The sequence below is a fragment of the Ictalurus punctatus genome, chromosome 9 (assembly GCF_001660625.3).
Source record: "Ictalurus punctatus breed USDA103 chromosome 9, Coco_2.0, whole genome shotgun sequence".
In the NCBI taxonomy this organism is placed as follows: Eukaryota; Metazoa; Chordata; class Actinopteri; order Siluriformes; family Ictaluridae; genus Ictalurus; species Ictalurus punctatus.
Window position 1 is genome coordinate 2,732,467 of NC_030424.2, and position 24,599 is coordinate 2,757,065.

Sequence of the window (24,599 nt, forward strand, 5' to 3'; positions counted from 1 at the left end):
TGTGTAATTGTACGTTTGGTGACGTTTTTCTGTAAGGAGAAATGAGTTTGTTGAATATTTACGGAAGGAGTCTCCAGTGTCGGCGCTTTTTAACGTTAAGGTTTCAGACATGGGGGGGGGGGGGGGGGTGGTTTCAGGAAGGAGAGCTTCGTGTTTAATGTACTTGCCTCCATTATAGCAGCGGATCACGATAAAACACTAGAGGCTGTTTTAATATGCTGTTATTAGAAAGATCATCAATTTTGAGGAGGTAGCGGTAACACCGCCATGTTTATTTTCTTATAAATATATAACGTATGCACAAGGAGACTGTCTGTGTTGTGGTGGTTATTTATTTATTTATTTATTTATTTATTTATTTTTATTGACGTTCCTTCTTGTTATTATATTGTGTTTTTTGTGCGGAGTTTGCGTGTTCTCCCTGTGCTGCGGGGGTTTCCTCCGGGTACTCCGGTTTCCTCCCCCAGTCCAAAGACACGTACGGTAGGCTGATCGGCGTGTCTAAAGTGTCCGTAGTGTATGAATGGGTGTGTGATTGTGTATGTGATTGTGCCCTGCGATGGATCGGCACCCCGTCCAGGGTGTACCCCGCCTTGTGCCCGATGCTCCCTGGGATAGGCTCGAGGTTTCCCGGTGACCCTGAAGGCAGGATAAGCGGTATACAAGATGGATGGATAGATAACGTGGGGTTGGTGGCGGGACAGTATTTCTAAAATATTCTCTAGATTAAAGCTGTTTATTTAAATTTTATCGATGCCTTTCTTTTCTTGCCCAAGAGCCTTTCCAAAGTCAGTGAGTTCACCATGGGAGAAGTTTTCCAGCAGATTCTCTTATGGCTGATTTAAGTTCTACATTAAACATATTGTAATTGTCTGTTTAAAAGGTGGACCCTTTTTTGCCGTCACGACGAGCTCAAAATCAGAAAATCTGGAAACTCCTCATGAGTTATGACATTATTCCTAATGTAGAAATATGACCCGATCCACATCTGCAGCCAAATGCACTCCCAGGGCTGCGTGACATAAAGAGCTTCTCGATCTACACTTTCCAGGGTTTGAATTTGGCACCGTCCTCTTTTTCTGCCTCCAGTTTCTAACGCTGGTCGTTCTAAACTAAAGGTCCGAACTGGTCTCGGATCGCTCCGTAAACAAGAGATTTTTCAGCAGATTTCCTTGAAATGCTGGCAAGAAGCTTCACTATCCATATCAGCAGTTTGTTTTCAGACGGTTTATCTGCTAGACAGTCTGTGTAAACACGGCAGTCTGAACACAGGTTTAGCCTGGCTTCCAAATCGCTCACCTCATGTGGGTTTTAATTATTAGGGGTCCAAGCACGGAGGGCGCGTTAACCCTGTAGTGACGATGTTTTTTTGGATTTTTTTTTTTTTTTAAGCGATATCGCGAGAGTGTGGTTATACTGAATATCGGCACGGCTGTGTCTGTAAACAAGAAATTACCAGAGTAACCGTCATGTCGGAAATAATACGGCAGGGTGTTTTGTCTATTTTTTTTTTTTCTCCGCTAACAGAAATAGATCCCGAAGACGCTACATTCGCTTCATAACCTGTCGGGGTTTTTTAAAATTTCTTTCTTTTAAGAAAAAGAAACCTTTTATTTCAGCACAGTGAAATTCTTTTCTTTGCATATCCAAGCCTATTAGGAAGTTCGGGTCTGAGCACAGGGTCAGCCATGATACGGACCCCCCCCGATCTGTTTGAGAATTGAATTGTGTGGAACGTTCACCAGGTGTAAGCTGTAGGATAAGAAACGAAACGGTTACGTATTAGAACGGGCGCCTCTATTATAAACCGACGATTCGCAACCGACCGATCGGATTCGACGAGTTCAACCCGACTCAGCACTGTGCTAGAAGCCTTTAGCGTGACCCCCGGGTTTAGTGCTTTCCTCACAGCCGACGTTGACGTCCCACACGAGCGCCTAATGCCAAAGAGTCCATGAATAGTCAGCGAGGGATCAGGAGACGAGTTAGTTAAGGCTAACGCACAAAGAAGCAATAACTCGAAGCGTGTTTTTACAACGCACACACTCGACCTAGCCTTAAAGATCAGGTTGCCGTGTCTCATTTCCCCTTCTCCTTATTGATCCTGCTGAGAGCACGAGCACCTGTCAACTGCATAATCAACAGAACACTAATGCAATTAAAGTCTCCGTTACGTTTAAAAGGTCACCGGCGTGAACGGTACGCCGCACAGATGCGTGCGTGTTTTGCTGTAGTCGAACTCGCCGTCTGATTGTATCTTGTAGCCTTTTGCGTTATTACTTGTGTTACCGAGGTACGGCACCACGGGGACGGGCATTAACCGAATCGATAGCGGCGAGCACATGCGATGCCGAGTTCAGATCAATCGTCTGGGGTAATGCGTCTTGTTCCAAGCATAATGTTTTGAAGGATTAAGTGAACGTACATGAGCTTTTTGGATGTGCATCATCAGTATGTAATTGTATTGCTTGGCTCTCGCAGCCAACTCCTCATTTTTCTTTTTCATTTATATGTGATGGAAATACCTTGAACCTGTGTTTTTTTATTTATTTATTTATTTTTATAAATGTTAAAGAACACGACTGACCCGAAGTCAAAAATGATTTTAAACAACGTTTATATTCCAAGTAACAGAAGGTCGGTAAGACATCGTAAGGCGCTAAGAGAGTTGGATTGTAAGTTTGGATGTTTATCAAAGAAATAACGGCTATTAACAGCTCGTTTATGGGGAATTTTATGACGCACGCATCACATAAAACAAATTTTAAAAAATTTAAAAAAAAACTCAAGCATTATTTAACACAGAAAAATGTGTGTGATTGTTAATATAGTGCCCTGTTTTGTTTATTTATTTATTTATTTATTTATTTATTTATTTATTAAGTTGAACATTTATGGAAGGAGTCTCCAGTGTGGGCACGTTCTAAGAGTCCGAATGTTTTCACGATGGGAACGTCTTCAGAACAGAGAACATTTCCTAACCTCAGTTGGTTGAAAATAAATAAAAAATGATTGACAGCTGAGAAACCGATGTTGGGTAAGTGGAATAAAACATTGTAGGAAAATAAAATCCAAGCAGAATTGCTCTACAGGTTGATTTAAAAGCAACATGTGTGTCTCAAAGACTTTTGTTTATTTTTAAGCTTCGTTTGTTGTGGGGTTTTTATTTATTTTATTATATTTTGAAAAATTTTTTTACACCAGCTGCCACATTTGTAGACATAAAAACGAGCGGCCATGTGAGCCACTGCCTCGCAAATGTTCCGCGTGTCTCCGTAGCGTAATAATGATGTGGATATCAACACTGTGGAAATGCGAGAGATGCGGAGAAGACAAAGAGCGAGAAGGCAGACCGGCACGATGAAAGTGTTCCAGCTCTTATTTACAGACACCACTTTGTAGAATAAGTGATGCTCTTAAGCTAATGATGCATAAGAGCTGTCGAACATTTGGCCTCTTTCCTGCCATTCATATTTGCACCTGGGGGGGGGGGGAGAAAAAAAAATCCCACACCGGACACATAATTACAGTCACCGCCTTCCTCGAGCCGCATCGCACACACTTATTTTTCTTGATTAAAATCCAAGTCAGTGTTGTGTAGGAATAATTAATTACACCGGTCGCTTTGGCAGGTGCAGCGACTCCACTGCAGATGTTTTCGGCAATCTCGGTCACGCTGCGTTCTTGGATGGAAAAACGGCGTTAAAACCGCCGATCGTGTTCGTGTCACAGGAACGCGTGCACTATACTGATTATTTTCCAAGAATTTAATGAGGCAGTAAATCCATCAGGGGGAAACAAAAAAATAAAAAAATGTTAAAATGTGTGAAAACTTCAAACCGTCACATACCGGCGTGGTATAAAAGCCACCTTTCAGTCAAATACATCTGTTTTCCTCATAATTACCTCCCACTGCTTCATTTACACAGTTACTCTGACCCAAAAATGTGTTCACTTTTAGTGGTGAAAGCCTTTAATTAGTGCAGAGAGGTTTCGTAACATCTGTATAATTTGACTAGCCTTTTATTTTGAAACGGGAGTGTCATTTAAATACAATAACGGCGCAGCTAGCACGACTAAATTAGCGTGCGCTAGGTGCTATCTATAGCGTCCGCGAAGGGGGGGGGTCTAAACTTTTAGTTCAAAATACAATACGAACATAAAAAACAAACGTGTAGACACGAGGATGTTCCGTTTTGAGATACGGATATCCGATATCAAATTTAATACTTGCCCTTATCGATTTACACGCGGTCTCCGACTCTCTGGGTTATGGGAAATCGCACTGCCGGTGTCGTTACTTTGTTTACATTGTGTCCACTTTGTATTTTTTATTGTTTATGTAAAAAAAGCGCCTCAAATCGGATATTAATTGAGGCCAATATGTATTATGTAATTATGTCGTTATGCTAAATGTTATGCGTTTTCAGCATTTTAAGTGAAAGCCTTGGTGTTTACTAGTATAGTATAGCTTCTTTATTATAGTGTTATTTTTTAATTGAAGGATGGGTGGATAGGAAGTGACCCTATTGCTTGTGGAAGACTTGGAGAAGATTGCAAAGGCCTTTGACCTGTAGTGGTACGTTACATGTGTATATTTGGAGTGCTGGAAATATTTACACTGTTGTTTACGTAGTGTGTACTACATACCGCTTACGAGTGGGGTTTAATGAGTAGTCTGCCATTTTGAATACAGTCGGAGAGAAACGGCCGAGTCAGAGTATTTGCCCGTGTGGTTACTGATGACTGCGGCAAGGTCTAAACGTCGGCAAGTAATGTATAGCACACTTTCAGTGTGTGACCCTGCAATCTACACCTTAAGAGGAAATAAAACGTGCGTGTCTCTGGTTTGAGAACCGAGCTCGTGAAGTGTGTGTGAGTGAGTGGGGAGGTGGTTCTACATTTAGGTGAAATGCAACCCTTTGCCCTTACGTCTAATCAATGAACATCGTCTAGTTATGTGCTACTTTCAAGGAGAGTAAACACTGTCTGGTCGAAAATCGACTACAAATAATCCTGCACGCATCACGCCAACCAGCCTTGGCCCCGTTCCATTAGTAACGTCGAGTTAAATTAATACTGACCTCTCGGACACGACCCTGAAATTTAGCCCCCGGTTTTGCGTGCACGATATTTACACGTTTTTTTTTTTTTTGTTGTTGTTTAGTAGCCGTGAGTACCGCACGCTTTCATTTACATCTGAAAGATGGCCTTGAATCACGACTGAAAGAATCCAGTCAGTGTTGTGAAGAGTAAGCTCGGAGGTTTGGCTGCAAACCGATAAACATGGCTTTTCATGCACGTGGAAAATGCTTGGTATGAAGTGAATCTCGGCTTCCGATGTGCTTCAGTTTACATTCTTTCGATGCCGCACACTTCTACGCAGATTTTAAACGGTACCGCAGTAGTCGTCTGTGTGTTTGGCTCACGCAGGTGACTCACGGCCAAAACGTTTACTCTGTTCTCTGGTGGCCCGAGAAAACCGCTAACTATTCTTTAAGGTGTCTATCCGTGTCGCTGAGCTTCGAGTGACGGCCGTTGTTCTTCTTTGCTGGTACTCTGTCCATGTTTGAAATTTGGTCTTGAGACTGTTCCCAATCGGTCTACTTTAGAAACTGTTCCCCTTCTGTCCAGTTTTGAGGCTGTTCCCCTTTCATTGTTCTTTTGGGGCTGGTCCCCCTTTCGTCGTTGTTCTGGGGCTGGTCCCCCTTTCGTCGTTGTTCTGGGGCTGGTCCCCCTTTCGTCGTTGTTCTGGGGCTGGTCCCCCTTTCGTCGTTGTTCTTCTGGGGCTGGTCCCCCTTTCGTCGTTGTTCTGGGGCTGGTCCCCCTTTCGTCGTTGTTCTGGGGCTGGTCCCCCTTTCGTCGTTGTTCTGGGGCTGGTCCCCCTTTCGTCGTTGTTCTTCTGGGGCTGGTCCCCCTTTCGTCGTTGTTCTTCTGGGGCTGGTCCCCCTTTCGTCGTTGTTCTTCTGGGGCTGGTCCCCCTTTCGTCGTTGTTCTTCTGGGGCTGGTCCCCCTTTCGTCGTTGTTCTTCTGGGGCTGGTCCCCCTTTCGTCGTTGTTCTTCTGGGGCTGGTCCCCCTTTCGTTGTTCTTTTGGGGCTGGTCCCCCTTTCGTCGTTGTTCTTTTGGGGCTGGTCCCCCTTTCGTCGTTGTTCTGGGGCTGGTCCCCCTTTCGTTGTTCTTCTGGGGCTGGTCCCCCTTTCGTTGTTTTTTTTGGGGGGGATGGTCCCCCTTTCATTGTTTTTTTTTTGGGGGGGGGGGTGGTCCCCCTTTCATTGTTTTTTTTGGGGGGGGGGGTGGTCCCCCTTTCATTGTTTTTTTTTGGGGGGGGGGTGGTCCCCCTTTCGTTGTTTTTTTTTGCGGGGGGATGGTCCCCCTTTCGTTGTTTTTTTTTGGGGGGGGGGGTGGTCCCCCTTTCGTTGTTCTTTTTGGGGCTGTTCCCCCTCTGGTTGTTCTTTTTGGGGCTGTTCCCCCTCTGGTTGTTCTTTTTGGGGCTGTTCCCCCTCTGGTTGTTCTTTTTGGGGCTGTTCCCCCTCTGGTTGTTCTTTTGGGGCTGTTCCACGTCTGTCCAGTTTTTGTTGCACATCTTTTTAATTATGTTTTGAATTATTTTGTTACATTTTGTATTTGCCTGTTTTGCAGTTTTATAGTTTTTTTCTTTTTCTTTTTTTTTTTCTTCTTTTCTTCAATGTACGAAAGGTTCGATATAAGTTTTTTTTTTTTTTTTTTTTTAATCATTATTATTATTATTTTTTTTAAGTTGTCACAGGTGTAGGTATAGGCGCTATTGTAAATAAAGAGTCATGTCCGTCCTTATCAATACGCACACAGCACGCTCTCGATCTGTTTAGGATGATTCAACATTACACAAGCGTCGAGACACAGACAGATTTCAAAGTACAACTGGCTTTCAGGGAATGTGACGGCTTCAGTGAATTGTATAACTTTAACAGGAACAAACGGGCAACGTTGTGTTAGCCGTGTACTGAGCAAACACGACAGCTCACTCCACCATGGTGGGATTTTAGAGCTAAAGGCTAAGCGCTGGCAGATTTCCTGAGCGATCGATCAGGAAACGCCCACGCTGTAGGCGTGGCGACGACGGGGGCTGCCAGCTCGCTCGGTACGTTGGTAATAATAGGAAGTCCTGATCTTCGTGTGTAAGGGATTGTAAAATCGTACGCCAGTGCTGGCTTTTGCACGGGAACACGAAGCTTATTTGAGCACACAGGAGGTTGCTTTTGAACTGCGTCATTGTTTCCTGCTGAGAGAACGCACGAAAAGCTTTTCATTAAGACGATTAGGTCATGAGAAGCATTTGAAACGCAAGGCATCGATGGTCATTTTATGGCTTTTAAACAACACCATGCACGATTAATCCTGAGGTCTTTAAATGCAGATTACAGGGGGGGGGGTTAAAATAAATAAATAAATAAAACACACTGCTCAGTCGGACGTGGATCGTGCTCGGGATGATGGAAGAGCTGTGTGTTTAATATCACACACACTTTAGCATGTTGAATGTATAGCAGGGGGTGAAGGCATGAGCCATGCAAAACATTTTAGTGCTTTTCAATTCCAAGGTAACAGTTCAGAGAGATGCAGCCGTGCCAAAAACACCGGCCTGGGACTTGCATAACGTTCTTAAATTACAGCAGGTTTTTGGCAAGGCCGCTTCATACTGTAACAGGGAGTAACCTTACATAATGATAAGAAAGAGTTTAGAGTCTGTCTGAGCTGTACAGCTTCAGAGGACCGAATCGTCTGCGTTATTTTCAGTGTAATCAGGACGGGGTTCATTTTGACCGCTAATCAGGGTTTTGTTTGAGTCTTAAACTCTATTTAGACAGTTATTTGTTATGTACACAGGGAGGTCCAAGTGCTACTCTGGGATTTTTATTTACAACCAAATTGGGGGGGGGATTCTCCAATTTTTTTAACCTTTTTTTTTTTTTTATTATTTTAAAAAAATACAGTTTTTTTTAAACTGTTGTAAAAATAAATAAATAAAAACGGTCAAAGAAGAGGTAAAAGATAAAACAGCCAAAAACAAACAGCTAAAAATAAATAAGTAAATTAATATTAAGAAAACAGCAGTCAAACAAGTTAGAAATGGCAGGGGAAAGGGTTTCGTGTGTGGGTTTTTTTTTTTTTTTTCCTCTCCCCCGTGTAAATAATTATAACGTCAACACACATCAAAGAAAAAAAAGTGCAATATTTTGTCAAAAAAAAAAAAAGAAAGTATTAAAAATAATTTAAAAATCAGTTGGAAAAAGGAATTACCTTCCAATCACTTGACAAAAAAAATAAGTATCGTCATTGAATACTAAAGATTTTAGCCTTTTATTTTTATTTATTTATTTATTTATTTTTAAATAAATCCGATTGATCAAGATAATCGTTAGTTGTGGCCCTAATTGTGTCGTCAGATTGCAAACACAAGGCACGTTTTATTTAATTGTTCTGTTTTTGTCATGGAAGAATACTAAATACAGCTTCGGTTACATGTACATAAAACCTTCGAAAGTTAGTGCACCCTGGTAATTCGCTGGCACAAGACTAAAGCAGAATCATGTCTCGTCTCAGCTGCGCCTCTGTCCAGTATTCAAGGGTTCAGGATTAAAAGCCACGTTCTGGCCAATTCTGGATTAGTGTGTAACCTCCTCCTCCTCCTCCTCCTCTCCTGTGTCTGTTCATCCGTGGATTACTGAAGCAAGTGCCAAGTCCGGACTACTCCGCCTCTCTCTCGCTCGCTCGCTCTCTCTTTCGTGTCTCGGCTCCTTTTCTGCAGGGATTAACTGAAAAGCTGCACCTCTGTGTAATTGTTATGCAGGGAACAGGCTGAAATGCTTTTGGTCAGTGTTGTAAAGACCAGAACAGAACAGAACGGTGTGTTCCTTGTTGAAAGCGTGCAGAAGTTAGTCAGGGATAGTCTCAGATCACACGGAGTACTCGATCCAGGGCAACAAAACGCAACCTGCAGCACTTCATCATTACTGATACCATCAGAAGGCTTCCCCAGATAACCTACTTAGTGACTTTGTGTGAGGATCGATACACCCACAGCTATACACGGTCACACACCTGGGGAAAGAAATCGTTCCTTGAGGGTTCTTCGGACGGGCCGAGGGTTCCATCTTTCCACTTGGAACCTTTTTTTTTGGTGAACCCTTTAGAATTTTCTATACATCTGCATAAATATGAACTAAAATATCATTAGAGTTTCACACCAGTTCCACAAGAATCCAATTAAGCAAATGAGACAAAAATATTATACTTGGTTATTTATTTATTTATTTATTTATTGAGGAAAATGATCCAATGTTACATATCTGTGAGGGGTAAAAGTATGTGAACCTTTAGGATTAGCATGTAATTTGAAGGCGAAATTAGACTGGGGTGATTTTCAGTCAATGGGATGGCAATCGGGTGGGAGTGAGCGTCCTGTTTTTATTTAAAGAACGGGCATCTATCAGAGTCTGATCTTCACAACACGTGTTCGTGGAAGTGTATCATGGCAGGAACAAAAGAGGACCTCCAGAAAAAGAGTTGTTGAAGCTCATCAGGCTGGAAAAGGTCGCACAACCATCTCTGAAGAGTTTGGACTCCACCGATCCACAGTCAGACCGATTGTGTACCAGTGGAATAAATTTAAGACCATCGTTGCCCTCATCAGGAGCGGAGACCAAGAAAGATCTCTCCCAGAGCGAGACGTGTAATAGTCGACGAGGCCGCAAAGGAACCCAGGGTAACTTCTAAACAACTAAAGGCCTCTCTCACATTGGCTAATGTTGGCGTTCATGAGTCCACCATCAGGAGAACACCGAACAACAATGCGGTGCTTGGCAGGAGAAAGTTACTGTTCTCCGGAAAGAACATTGCTGCACATCTGCAGTTTGCAAAAGGTCGTGTGGACGAGCCAGAAGGCTAATGGAAAAATGTTTTGTGGGTGAACGAGACCAAAATAGAATTCTTTGGTTTAAATGAGAAGAGTTCTATTCGGAGAAATGAAAACACCGCGTTCCAGCATAAGAACCTTATCCCGTCTGAGGAAACGTGGTGGTGGTAGTGTCGTGGTTTGGGTCTGTTTTGCCGCATCTCGCCAGGAAGACTTGCCATCATTGATGGAACAATGAAGTTATTACTGCACAAGGGGGTCGCACCGCATACTGAAAGCAAAGGTGCACATACTTTTACAACTCACAGATATGTAATATTGGATCCGTTTCCTCAATAAATAAACAAATGGCCAAGTATAATTATATTTGTCTCGTTTGTTTACAGTAATTGTGTTCTCTTCATCTACTTTTAGGACTTGTGGGGAAAATCTGATGATGTTTTGGGTGATGCAGAAATCTAGAAAATTCTGAAGGGTTCACAAACTTTCAAGCACCTCTGTACAGGTCACTGAGGGCAGACAAAGTCTGAACCTGTAGAGGTTTAAAAAGAAGGGGGGAGAAATTCCATGAGGGGTTTCAGTACAATAACATAACAGAGCCACCGCCCATTAAAAGTCAATTTACCCTTCAGTGGCTTGAAAGATTTGTTTTTTTCTTAAGCCTTTTCCAACCTAAATACAGCCAGCATATGTCTCTGAAGGACCTTTTCTTCGCAGAGCTTCACGTATTCACCGGGGACACAATTACCGAGTAATGATTTAAGCGAGTCATGGTCTGTAGAAGTTGCAGGTTTATTGCGCAGTGCTTCAGGGTTTAATCCTGAGCTCTGTTTAGTCTGTGTGTGAGATGCAGGTCATGTACGAGCACCCTGTCTGTTTCCGTAGCGACCGCACAAGCTCACCGGGACATACACTTCAGACTCGGGCGCTGCTCTTAAATAACCACCTGTCCGCAGTTCTGACCGGGACACGTCCAGCTGTACGCACAAGGACGAGCTTTCCATAAAATACCCTTCGGCACCGTTTGAACGGGAGAAGATTTCCAGGCCAGGTGTGTTCAGTGATGTTGCCGGAGGACGTCTGGAGTCATCCTGATTGGTTGGCACAGGATAAGTAGAAATCGCAGAGACGGGCGTGCGGTTTAAAATTCTCTGCACACTAAATCGTTAATAATAGATAATGGTCACATGACCATCACGTGTCTATAGGCTGCACCTGCGCTAGGAAGTCGTTGCTCTTTAGGTAAGGCGCCTCCCTAAAACCTGTGGAAGCTTCGCTCGACCTCCATCAGTTCTCGTTCTTTGCTTTAAAGTCTTTCGTTTCGGTATGGGTGCGTCGCGACGGAAAAGAGTGAAACATCTCTTCGATCTTTACCAACGTGTCAATGTGGATGGGGATCTACAATACCCGGGTTTATTTCTGCTTTATGAGTCTCGGGAATATTGTGGCTGAAATACGATGGCGCTGAAATTTCAGGTTTTTTATTATTATTTTTTTCCACTGAGCCCCTAAAACTACTGTTGTTGTTTGTAGTAATTTTTATTTTTTTATTTGTACTGGATCATATCCAGTCTCTCCCTCTCACTTTTTAGTCACTTTTGAGTTTCCGTGTGTGGTGTTTTTTTTTTATTATTTATTTATTTTTTAAAAATTATTTATTTATTTTTTTTATTCCTGTACCTGGTAAACAAAGAACTAATAATAAGTAAAAGTTTTCCGGTCGGACAACGATCCGAGGTTGTGCGGCGGCCAGTCGGGCTTGGCTATTATTTCACCAAAACGTATATTTATCAGATTTAAAACGCAGCCAAGTGGCCGAGCTCTTTTAATACGCCAGGCCGTCTCGTCCTGAAGCGTTTCATTGTCACAGTACCCCTCTGTGCTGGCCATGGGAATAAAATGACCGCTCTGGCCATGAATTACTCGCTTGTTTCAGACTCAGTGTCAATGTTGTAATGAGTGTGTATGTGTTTCCCTTTTATGTGGCAGTGGTGGTGCCAATGTCTCTGGGTACAGCATAGTCCCTTCATTAAAGAGAGGATTTGGGCCAGCACTGAAATGGAAAGGGGGGAAAAAAAAACCCCACACACACCACATACCGTACACACAATGGACCGATCGCATGAATTTCATTCAGATTTCCAAACGAACACACGCAGGCAATATCCGAGTAAAACTGAACACTTTATCTCATTTACACCGCAATGTCGATACGTTGTTGAACTCTCGATTCTGATTGGTCCGAATGTGTCGATCTGCACTCCCTTTCTATAGTAACGGCTCGTTCGCGGGGGACCCGTACGGCGGACGCTTCACGTGAACGGATTTTTAAAAAAAAACGTCTGCGTGATTGTAAATACGTGAGGGGTTTGGTTTACGTTTTATGGAAGGAGTCTCCAGTGTAACAGCTGCGGGTTTGGGAAATGAACGTGGCTGATTTTTGGCTGATTTTTTAAGAGGGTTAGCTAGCAAGCTAGGTCAGGCGCGTTAGATCTTCGAAGTCTTTCCGGAAAGATCCACAGAGCATCAGGGTCGAGACCGATTATGAACCCGAGCGATGGAGCCGAGACCGAGGAACTGTAGAAGTTCGGGAGTAGAATAACGTTAACGTGATGCGAATGATTTGCTAGATTTTATAAATGGAAAACTTTGTTTGTCCTGCAGCTCGTCGTGGTAGGGCTGATTATTAACATACGTGACGTAATTATATAGCCACTTTTCGTACATAAAGTGCTATATAAAAATCAAACCAAGGTTCTTAATGAAAGGACTGACTGAATGTACGATAACAAATAAAGCACGACAACGTATCGAGTCAAATTAAATTACGCTCCCCTGACCTTTTAGGGAATAAGATTCCAGTCATACAATTTCGCAGGAGGCGAGAAGAATATTTGGTTGGTCTCCAAGCTTCTGGCCAATGTAACGCGAGTGATGAGGTGCATCAGGAACGTCATGAAGGCGTCAAGCTGAAACTAGATGTCGGAACGAAATAAACCTTTTTTTTTTTTCACACCAAATATACATTAGAGCTCTGGTGTACCATGACAAGTCTCTGCGTTTAAGAGGAATGCGTCTTAACCACCCATTTCTCTCAAACTGTGAGGTTCTCCGCTTTAAGAGCCAGAACTCGTTATGGTTGGCTCTCGATACTAGGTTTGGCAGAAAGATGTGACGTGCAGCGCGTTCGCATGCTTCACATGAGCTTCACTAGAGTATGAACATATACACAGAAATATACACGTCACTGTATACTGTAGGAGTTATGTGTGACCGTTAATTACACAAGTAAATAAGTAACACGCTGCCTGTAGCAACAGTTTGAAAACCTCAAACGCTGACGGAAAAGAAATGTGTTTCGTGTTACGTTCCTCCACGAACACGTTCCCGAGTGACACGTGTGAAAGTCGTGTCTTTAGGCCAAGATTGTTGTAGCGGAGTCTCGGGGGGCCAAAATTTCCAGCCTCACCCTCGTCTGTTTTGTCCAAACTCCAAGGATGCACACGCAAACATGACAAAAAGGAAAGAGGAGGGGGGGGGAAACCCCCACATTGAGATTATCATGGAAATGAACTGTTGAGTTCTGGACTGTGATTGGTCAGGATGTTGATTAGTTTTCTCTAAAGTAGTGCAGCTGGGAATAACAGGTTTATACGAGCGCGCCCGTTTATGTATCGTTTCTCGAGGGAGCCTCCCGTGTCGGAGATTTCTAACGGTATGTTTTCCGACACGTGGAAGTCGTATTTTCCCGCACCGGAGTGTATTCTTCCTCACAGGAAATATAACGTTTTATTGAAATGTGACGGGGCGCACGGTGGCTTAGTGGTCAGCACCTCCAGGGTCGGGGGTTCGATTCCCACCGTGGCCCTGTGTGGGCGGAGTTTGCGTGTTCTCGCCGTGCTGCGGGGGTTTCCTCCGGGTACTCCGGTTTCCTCCCCCAGTCCAAAGACACGTACGGTAGGCTGATCGGCGTGTCCAAAGTGTCCGTAGTGTATGAATGGGTGTGTGAGGTGTGTATGTGTTTATGCCCTGCGATGGATTGGCACCCCATCCAGGGTGTACCCCGCCTTGTGCCCCATGCTCCCTGGGATAGGCTCCAGATTCCCCGCGACCCTGTAGGAAGGATAAGCGCTATAGAAGATTGATAGATGGATGGATGGATGAAATGTGACGTGAGCATGGCATTTTGTCATGACCTATAAACTACTTGGTAACTGGAAGGAAAATAGTGTGTGTGTGTGTGATGCCTAAGCGGATCTTGGATTCATTACAAGATGTGGTCAGTGTGATCAATCTCTGTGCCAACGAGGCAACTCCCGATTCCAGGACCCTGCTTAATTTAGCCTGAACTGAAACACAATCATCGTGCTCATTCAGAGCTCGGTGCTTAAAAACTCCCAACCTAGAATTATTTAGTGTGGAATAAACATGGAATAATCCGTGCTTATTATCGTCCATAATTACCCATGCATCCGTTTATTAATGACGAGTCTGTTCGTTCAAAGAAAGCGAAATGACTCGTGAGTCATTTATAACGAATCGATGGATCTATACGATCATTTCTAACGGTGACGATAATACCGAATATCACCGAAATTTATTTATTTATTTATTTATTTAAAATAATTAAGGTTAAATGTATTATAGTTTTAAAGAAGCGTTCACTTTTCACAGCTAAATTAATTTGACATCTTTATACCGGTACACCCTTAAGGGTTCTTTTGGTTGTCCTTTGTCTAGGCTCAACGTGGAACCCTACATCAGTGTGGCTTTTCTGGTAGAACCGTTTTTGGAAACGAAGAACTTTTATTTTTTTATTTTATTTTTTTGAGGAATCCTTTTCTAACAATGTAGTACAAATCCAAATCAAGTGTTGAAGATGATTCCGGTGTATTTGATATCAATATTTTCAGACCGAATCGGTGTCATGGAGGAAAAATAATCTAAAAGGTTTCATACAGAAGAAGAAGGGGGGGAGGGGGGAAAAATAAATAAATAAAAACGCCTTTTTTGTCTCTTCTCGGTCCTAAAAGCAAAAAAAAAAAAAAAGAAAGTCTGACCTCATCTGAAAGGTTCTGGAGCGTCTTAGATTACCTCTCTGTGCTCTTAAACTCAATCACAGGAGCTTTTGTCACACTCGAACGTGTGCCGCGAGAGTGAAGAGGACCAGAGTGACCTTTTTATAGAATAGCCTGCGCGCCAAAATATGAACCGTCGAGCTTAACGGCACCGTATGAAACCCGTCCTTTTTTTCTTTTTTTTTTTTTTTTTCTTTTCTGAATCCGCAATCACATTCGCCGGGTGGATTGGTGTCTGCCCTGCAGTCAACCGTCAAAAACGTCGTCTTCTGATTTCGACGCGATTCCAGCGCTGCACCTGGTCATCGAGGGGGGGGGTCGTCCATCGTCCCGGAGGACGGACACCGAAAGCAGCCCGAAGGCCTGCCCGCATCCCGGCATCCGCATTCCATCTCCAAATCCGGATTCTTTCCTTCCTCTTTAAACATTTACAGCACGCGTGCACGTGCGAGCCTCGTAACGCGGCCCGTGATGTACACGGTCCGTGCATGGCGCACTCTTGCACGAGTACTCGGTTTATACAGAAGTGTTTATCACACAAGACGGATGGAGCTCTCTTCTCCAGGCTGTACATCTCCGAGAGATCCGACGCCGTCTTGCTCGCGTGCGAATAAATGATGCGTGAACACCATGCTTACGTTCTGGAGATCTAACGTGGATACGTTTTCCCAAGTCGCAAAGAGGATGATCATTTTCTTGTGTTAATGACTGAATAATGAGTCGTTTTGCCCGTTGATTGTGTTCTATAAGGAATAAAACCCTGCGTTTTTGCTGTCCAGGGAAAATAATCGACACTGAAATGGTGTCATGCAGCAGACTCGCTGTTACGTTGATGATTTACTACACCGGCACGTCCCAAAGTGTTTTATTCCTCTTACACCACAGCAATTTGCCAGCGATTACAGTTCTTTTGTGCTAATTCGACGACACGTCATAGTCATTTTCCTTTCGTAGTCACATTTATTGTTGCGTAACCATACGTCATAGCGGCTATAAAAAAAAAAAAAAAATTATTTATTTATTTTTATTTTTTAAAGTGGCGCAAACGCAAACTCCCTTTTCGTCCTGAAGACGCACCGACACGGGAGACTCCTTCCGTAGCGTCACCATGACGACAGTGTCTTAGTACGAGTCCCCGTGAACGACGAGCCGTCTCTATAGAAACGATAACGTTGTCGGAACGAGCGCGTTCGTATAAACCCGGAACTGCGGTGTTGGAAAATAAATCGACACCACCTGACCAATCGGAATCCAGGTTCGACGGCCGCTCTATCGCGAAGGTTTTGATTAATTATTTATTCATTTGTACCGCCTCGAGTTTGCTTATTTATTTATTTATTTTTAAATCATCCGAGTGTATAATGGAAAGCAAGCTGGAAATGTCTTGAAGTAAAATAATAATAATATTTTAAAGACGATGTTTAAATCCGGGTGACTCCTGGGAGTTCGTCGGAGCCTCGTTTAAAAGTTTCCGAACCTCCTCGAGTTTGTTTTATTACAGTTTAATTGCTTTTATTGCCACAGTCCAAACACAATAATTCAGTATAGCGATTAAAATAAGGCGAGCTTCATCTTTGTGGAGATTAGGAACTGAAAGCAAGCGTTTAATAATGGGATTATATATTTATATATGAAAGACAGGCAAACTTTGAAGCTTAGTCCATTAAACGTCTAGATAAATGACTCGCACGATGCTGGCATTGCGTGTAAAACAAATATCCAGTGATTTATCCGCTAATTCTAATATACACGCTAACTACAGTTAGTTAAAGTGATGTAGGTTCATTATTATATAATCTAGAAGTTCACTGTAGCTGATTAGAGTGATGGGCTTTTCTGATCAGATTCCATCTAGGTTGTTCCAATTTTTTTTTTAAAAAGTCGTCATTTAAATAGTAACATTTCTCGAGAAACGTTTCTCGATTATTAAGTTTGAGTATTTAAAACAGGATCATTTTATAAAAAATTTTAAAATACTCCAGGAGGTCCAAAAACTGGCAGCGTACACATCAATCTTTGATCCATGGGCAATGTTTGTTCTCCAACCCGATTGGTCGGCGGAGGGATTTTTGGCCGCCTTTCCGTGACCTTCGCAAACGGCGCGACCAGACGAAGAGCAAACGGACAGATGGAAAGGCAGATAAAGACACCGGGGCGGAGAGAATAAACGGTCAGCTTTGACGTGACGTCTGAACGCGTTTTTAGGCTGGTCAGGGTACGGCTGCGCGTTCGCCTTGGAATCGGCACCGTGTGCGTGGCAAACCGTACGGCCAGAACATGCACGACGACACCAGATCGCGCGCTACCACGCTGAGGGTTCAGGTTTAGATTACTGGACTCGTTTCTATAGCGACGGCTCATTCGGAGGAACTTGAACGGAGGAAGCTCCACATAAACAGATTTAAAATGTTAACGTTTTCTGTAACATTGTTTTCATGTAACATTTATGGAAGGAGTCTCCAGTGTCAGCAGTGGTAGTTGTGACTTTTCCAACAGCTTCAGGACCGAGGAGTTTAAGCCTTGTGGTTTCTCGGTTCACAGTGATGTTTGTTGGTAAATGAGACCTGTACTCGTGTTCCGGGCACGTGAGCTGAATACGTGCTGTGATGTCACGTGATGCGTCTCGGCCCAAACCTGCTGTAATTCGCAAGCGTATATTGCAAGATCGGCTAAATATTGTTCGGTATGTTCATTTCTGCGATCGCAAAATCATGAAGGCACTGAATAATAAATCTGCTCAGGGTAGTCAAAAAGGTTTGGGGTTTTTTTTGTTTGTTTGTGTTTTTTTTTGTTTTACGTGGACCACCAGTATCCAAATAATCACGATAATGTCCAATCGCCTGTCAACCGATAGACTTTTGGGGGTGTGGCTCTGGAATAAACACTTTAAAATAAATAAATAAATAAAATTTTTAAAAAGTGGGGTTGTACTTAGATTTTGAGCTTGCACCAGAATCACTGATTGCACCTTTAATCTCCTGGGTGTGCGCATCAGCATGGGTTACACCTAATCACTGAATGTTATACGCTTTTTTTTTGGGGGGGGGGGGGGGGGTATATAAACTCATTTATATACTAAAATTAAATAAATTCTATCAAAGATGTCTGTAAATCTCATCCTGGACTGCAGGGGAAGTAGTTATGTGTTGTGAAATGCTGCCCCCTTGTGGATTTCAGTTGGTTTCAGGTTATTTTAAGTCGACGATCCGGCAAGTAAACTACTACTAAGTGAAGCACACTTCTGCTAGGTGAATTTAATCACCCCAAAAAGTGGTACTATTTTGGAAACCCCTGAAACAAAGCTGAAAAAACATGGAATAAGATGTACTCTTCTCAGGCAGCCTGTTTTATCAGTGGACCCTAATGTATAAAAAGTACACCGGCTGCTTTTATGGGCGAAACTTCTCAGGAGTGGGGAGAAGGGGGGAAGAAAAAAAAAAAAAAAAAGTCAAAGTAAACGAGGTGATATTTTAGATGGAGACGTCTCCCGAGTGAAACGAAAGCTTCAGAGACCTGAAGGGTCAGATTGCTCTTCGCTGCATTACAAAGCCGGTCCTCTGCTCGGGCCGGGAAAGCTATTCAGCTTCGAATCGCTGCTGAATAAGGCACACTGACACTCTGTTCTAAAGCCAAAAATGGGAATTAATGGGACTGACAGAACCTTTTTAAACCACAGAGGGACTCGGGGGGGGATTAAAAACGCTCTGAAAGAGAGTCCCGTTGCCTCAGAAAAGAAAATTGGAATCACTATAATTCTTTATTCTTATAGAATAATTAATATGACTTATCAGAGCCTGGGAGGGAGGGGCCTGGGATTCTGCTCCGTTTTCATCGTCGCTCCTCCTAATTATTATTGCTTTTATTAAATATACTCAAGGTTCTTACGTTCATTCGTGTCTGCTAATTAAACCTAGAGTCTGTGCATGCTATAGCTTGATGTGGGGGTGGGGGGGGAATACAGCACGAGTAAACATTATCGCTCTTCTCATAGAGTTTTAGATTCATTCACAGGAAGCTGAAGGCACCAAAAAACCTGTGCATTAGGCGTGTAACGCAATGCCTCCGTGTTATATCGGGCTGCTCGCCTGCGTCAGACCCAGACTTGCATCCACGTTTAATCCGGAGAAATCCGAAAAACGCCGTTTTTCCCGCGTTGTCGTGCGGACTGATGAAACTGAGCTACTCAAAAACGATGACGTATTTTTAGTCACGTGACCCATTCGAGTCGAGACGAAGTAGCGCAGTTGTAGTGCCTGATATTAAGTCTGTATGTCAATTTGTACAACCTTCCGATCGCATTTGTTAAATAAACGCAGGCCAAAGCTCCTTACGTTTTTTTTTTTTTAACGTATGCGCGGTATAGGGATGAACGCTGTTTTTTAAATAAAGTTTTAAGTGTGGGCATTTTACAACATCTTATTTATATTTAAAGTCTAGACGGAGTTTTCAGATCTGTCCGGATTGACGCGGACGGGTCTGCGCATCTCTGGTCATGGTTTGACGACGCGATATCTGCAGTTTTGCTCGACTTTTTACAAATCAGGATATGATCTCATGGATACACGGACGCATCAGTACAAGTCTCAGACCGCGGCTGTGTTTTTGTCCGTTTCTGTTAAATTTTTTTATTTATTTATTTTTTAAATTCTGAAATAATCCTTTCCAGAAGAAAATCAGAGTTTGCAAGAGCAAGATGTCAAAAAGGCAGCTCCGAGCTATAAAACACTCGCACCATCACCGGATCTATCTGAACACTTGCATTCTCTCATTTTACAAACACTAATGAAGGAGTAATCGGCAATCAGTCGGACGTATTATTAACCAATTTTGTACAACGATTTGAGAATAACAACGGTAATTATCCAAATTATTAATACAATTGCACAATTGAATAAAATAAATTTGCTTTCTCCAGTCTTGAACACTTTTTTAAAATTATTTATTTTATTTGGCCTCCTCTGCAATAACAATAAAAAAATTTTGTTTCAAACTTCGGTCAAGAAGCACTGATGGCAGGGGGAGAGGGGGGGAGAGGGGAGGGGAGGGGGACTCGAAACAAATATCAAACAGCACTGAAAAGAAAAACAAGGAAGTCTGAAATTTGGACCAAAAGGGAAAAGAGAATTATTATTATTATTTTTTGTAAAAACCTCACGTCACTGCCAACACTGTCTACTAATATTTAAAAAATAATAACGTCGAATAGTGCAATACTCCCAGAGATCTTGAAAATGTTTTAGTTCTGTTAGTAAAAAAAAAAAATTAACATTATACACTTGCACCATCGACACAAATATAACACTAAAACAATACAGTAGATTTTCTCCCCGTTATCAGCACTGACCTCGCAACAAAGCGACGCCGCAGCAAGACCCCATCCGCTCGACCTGAATTTCTCAATGTCGCTTTTCAGCGTCGGGGTAAAAAAAGAGATCAGTCAAATATCTCGTGTGTGCGCGCGCGCGCGTGTGTTTAATGCAAACAGTGTTTTCAGAAATGACGTTCGTACCGACTTCTGCGTTATTGTACTAATCTACAAATCTACACACACGCGTTACACCTGCGTGCAAAAGTTTGCGTACTCGCGGTGATCTGAAGGAAGCATCCGGTGTGTGAGGGTTTTTTTAAAAATAAATAAATAAAAATAGTCTGAGGGAGGATATTAGAGACTATGTGCTTTGTTGTGGCCGGTTGTCTTGTTGCAGGATACAAAAGATTTCATTTCGTTAAGTCATTCATTATAACTGTCCTGAAATGAAAGTAACTTTGGGGGGATTTATTTAAGCCGTACGCTGCGTGCTTAACATAAACGTGTATGAGATGAAATGCTGTGCGTCGTGCTGTTGTAAGGGGATAATCGGAGACGGAGCCACCGTTCCCTTCCCTCAACTCTAAACAATTACATTGTTTGTTTGTCTGTTTAAAAAAAAAAAAAAATTATTAACGAATGACGTGCTGTACTAATAGTGATTATGACCTCAATCTGGGATGGAATTCAAGTTTAACTAGATTTCCTCCCTCACAGACCCCAGTCGAGTTCCTCCATTTCCTCGCTGAAGGTCAAAGAATCTTTGTATTGTAATCTACAAACTGGGATACAACCATCAGCGCCATTACTGGTGAGTACTGGGATTAGTGTTTTTTTTTTCTTTCCCTTTTTCTTCTGTAATTCATACAGTACTGTACAAACATCTGAGGTGCATGTAAGGAAACACTTTACATTAACGTTCCCCCGTGAAACAATATCAATATGCGTCTCTGTAACATTGTGGAAATTAGTAGATATTTATTTATTAAATTACCTTTAACACCTTTTCCCTAAACGATTACAAACTGTGCAGCGCACTCGGGTACGGGGCGACGGTCACAATATTTATTTATTTTTTTTTAGTATTGTGTACATAATTTATATCTTTTTGTTGTATGGCCCAGCCTTACTTGGAACACGTTTCGGATCGTGCTATAAATTTAATTTAAGTTACGTAAACATATTTTAGACGCATCGAAGGTCGGTTAATTCACACGTAAATGGATTTAAAGACATGTTTAATCGCCGTTTCCGGAAGGAGTCTCTGGTAAAGCTGTAACATGGTGAGTACGTTTACAGGAGTTGCATGTTGAAGAACGATTAATAGCTCATGTTGACCGACGTGCAGTTTTGGGTGTCTCGTTTTTAACTTTACGAGCGCTTCAAGTGCACTTAATTATTTGTCATGATATGTGTAAATAGATGACTGCTGGAAGCCGTGGGCTGCGTCCCAACCTACTATATAGTAGGTAAGTACATGTCTGTAACGCACTTCAATCGGATTATTGTTGTCCGTGTACTGATTGGATAAGGAATAACACATTCAGTGTCAGCTAAGGGAGCCTTAAGGTAATGTGATGGCAGAAATCCTGTAAAGTTAAAACAAAGCCTTTCCAAGTGTTAATTAAATATATTAAAGCAGTAAATTATGATTTGTTCATTGTGAAATTTTTTTTGTATATTGTACAATTGTCTAGAAGGTTGAGCCAGGCTTCATGGAGAACCTGCTACAGTATTGGGCTTGAAAACTATATAGGGACAGTGCCAAGAGTTTTGTACAGTACTGTGAATAAACTGTGTTGTCCTGAATATAAGGCTTGATTGTACAAATGTTCTTACTCATTTCACGTCATCCCGTGCCGTCCTTTTTATTTTAACATCAGTGTTTCCAGTCATTCAAAGTGCAACTTTTTACCCCCCCAAGAAAAAAAAAACCACCATGAAGAAGCTGTCCCTCATCACTGCTGAATGCACCGCCCTGCCTGCCCCTCGGTTCCCTCGTTCTTCTGCTCCATCTCCACCTACAGGGGGAAAAGATGAGGTGTAATGATGCACAGCACCCAACAGAGGGCAGTCAAATCCTGCAACTGATAAAATGGTGCGATTTGAATCTTAAACACACAGTTCACAAGTTTAATAAATTGTGTTTGGTAGCTATTTCAAAGACTTATTAGGGTACCCCCCCCCCCCCAGGAAGAACCTAGTTAAAAGAGACTTCGTTATTGTCTCAAATATCTGTTAACAGCAGAGTAGGTCTGTGGCAAGTGGCTTGTTCTAGATTATACTTTTATTTTTCTATAAGAAAAATTGTACCTTTGGAAAAAAGGAAAAAAAAACTCAGTGACCTATTTAACTACGGTCATGGGAGGGCCACCTGCTCCCTCAACACTACTCGTATGGTAACGCAAAGATGGTACAAACCCTTTTGTTTCCTCTACAGCCACCCAGCTTCTAAACCCCTCCTGTGAAGATGAGCCATAATGGGAGCAGATGTTTGTGGGCAGTGACTCTAGCCACCTTAATGACATGTTTGGATTGCAGCAGGGAAAACAGCACTGGCAGCTGAGACAGCAGGCTGCTGGAGGGTGACTGCCTGTCTTTCAGCCACTGTCAAATGGCTGATGAGCTTTAGCAGTAAGTGATTCCTTCCCCAAAGACATGCACACATCACTGTGTATGGGAGTGAGATCACTAAACCAACTTCACCACCATTTCGGGAAATCGTCTTTGAATACGGACAAGGTCTGCATTTCCAGAAGGAAGAAGGGACTCTACGCCTGAACGGTGACCACGCATCTTGTCCCTCCTGCCCACAACATGAACTTGACTTACAAGTAAACAGTGGTGAAAGGAAATGTCTCAGACGTGAAGTTCTCTCTCTGTGGGTGTTCATGAAGACATTTATGTGCACAAATCATGCTACCATGTTTTGTTTTTAAACGCCCACACACGCACAGTACCTGGTAGGAGTAATGCGCTTTGTAAGTGATCCACTTCTTCAGCTCGGCCCTGTCTCGGACAGACAGCGAACGGACGCTGGTCTTCGAGGCTGAAGCAGCAGGCATGTCGAACTCCACCTCCAACACATCCTGGAACTTGTTTGGCACCTCCCAGTCAGAGCCCAGCTCCAAACGGCAGAAGAAGGTGTGAGGGTGACCCAACACTGGGAACAAAACAAACACCGGCTTAATGATGGCACAACAGGAAGGAATTCTCTGTACTATAGAGAGTTAGTTCTGCATTTTATGTTCACATCCATCCTAATGATCACCCTTTTAGAACACCACAGGAAATACTATTAAAGATTTAAAAACCGCAATGTCCTGAAGACGTTCGCTTAAAACTTTAACTCGGACTGTCATGAAGTCCGGAGACTCCTTCCATGAAATGTTAAATATCTTACTTGCTGTTACTATAGAAACAATAACCGACAAATGGGGCATGCCCTTATAGAAAAATAATACACTCCTTGTGGCCAAGCAGATGGATACAGACTATTTCAATAAAAACCTCATGCTGCATTGACGAGCGTCCATCCTTAAATGTCTGTGATTCGTGATTGTTGCTCATCTACAAATCAGCCAAAATCTCACCTCACTCCACGTTAAAACTCTCTCCCAGATCAGATTCGGCTCGTCAGATCGTTATCGTGCCGTTAAAGAGCTGAAACAGGTTTTTCTTCAAGCAAAAGGACAAACTGTGCACGGTAGGGTTCCCATGAGACGGCGACTGAGGACCGCGAGTTCCAGGCGGCCGCGTGACGTGACGATACTGGGCCGACTTCCCAGGCACAAATTATGCGTGGTCTAAACGGCATGGGGATTCGCTCTGTTTTTACAATCTAAAAAGTAAACGCAAGCTGTTCGGGAAAACGAGCATATGTCTGGATTAACACAACAATCGGAATAGAGTAATTAAAACGTGATCATGAATGAAAGACGACAGAAACTGTTATTACATGGGATGCTAGAAAGAAAAAGAAGAAGAAGAAAGGGGGGTGGGGGGGGAGAGCAACATTAACTGTAGAAACTGTGGATTGTAACCTTGTGTAAGAATGCATTGAGGGAGACACGAAATGAAAAGAAAGGCTGCAGGGGGGTGTGACCTAATGAATGATGACAGCTGGGGCTTTGTCCAGCCAATCCGACACACACAGAGGAAACCCTGCTGATCTGCCATTGAAAGGTTTGAAGCACAGGCCTATTGAATGCTAAAGCTAGACGCATAGAAAAAAGTTAGACGGTAAATAACGAGTGTTTTCTCTGCTTCTGCACACTCAGGAATGTAATATCAGCCCAGAAATAAAAGGCACCAGGG

General features: G+C 42.8%; 1 protein-coding gene across 4 annotated transcripts in view; it reads right to left on the minus strand.

Moving 5' to 3' along the window:
- Positions 1-20,104: 20,104 nt before the first annotated feature.
- The window catches only part of ston2 (stonin 2), a 28,472-nt gene continuing 23,977 nt past the window's right edge, over positions 20,105-24,599 (minus strand). For all 4 annotated transcript variants that reach the window (XM_017476554.3, XM_017476553.3, XM_017476558.3 and 1 more), the window contains 2 exons: positions 23,243-23,445; positions 20,105-22,303 (listed from right to left, as the gene is read on the minus strand). In XM_017476554.3, coding sequence (XP_017332043.1) covers positions 22,241-22,303; positions 23,243-23,445 — 266 coding nt within the window. In that variant the 3' untranslated portion in view covers positions 20,105-22,240. The remainder of the gene's footprint in view (positions 22,304-23,242; positions 23,446-24,599) is intronic.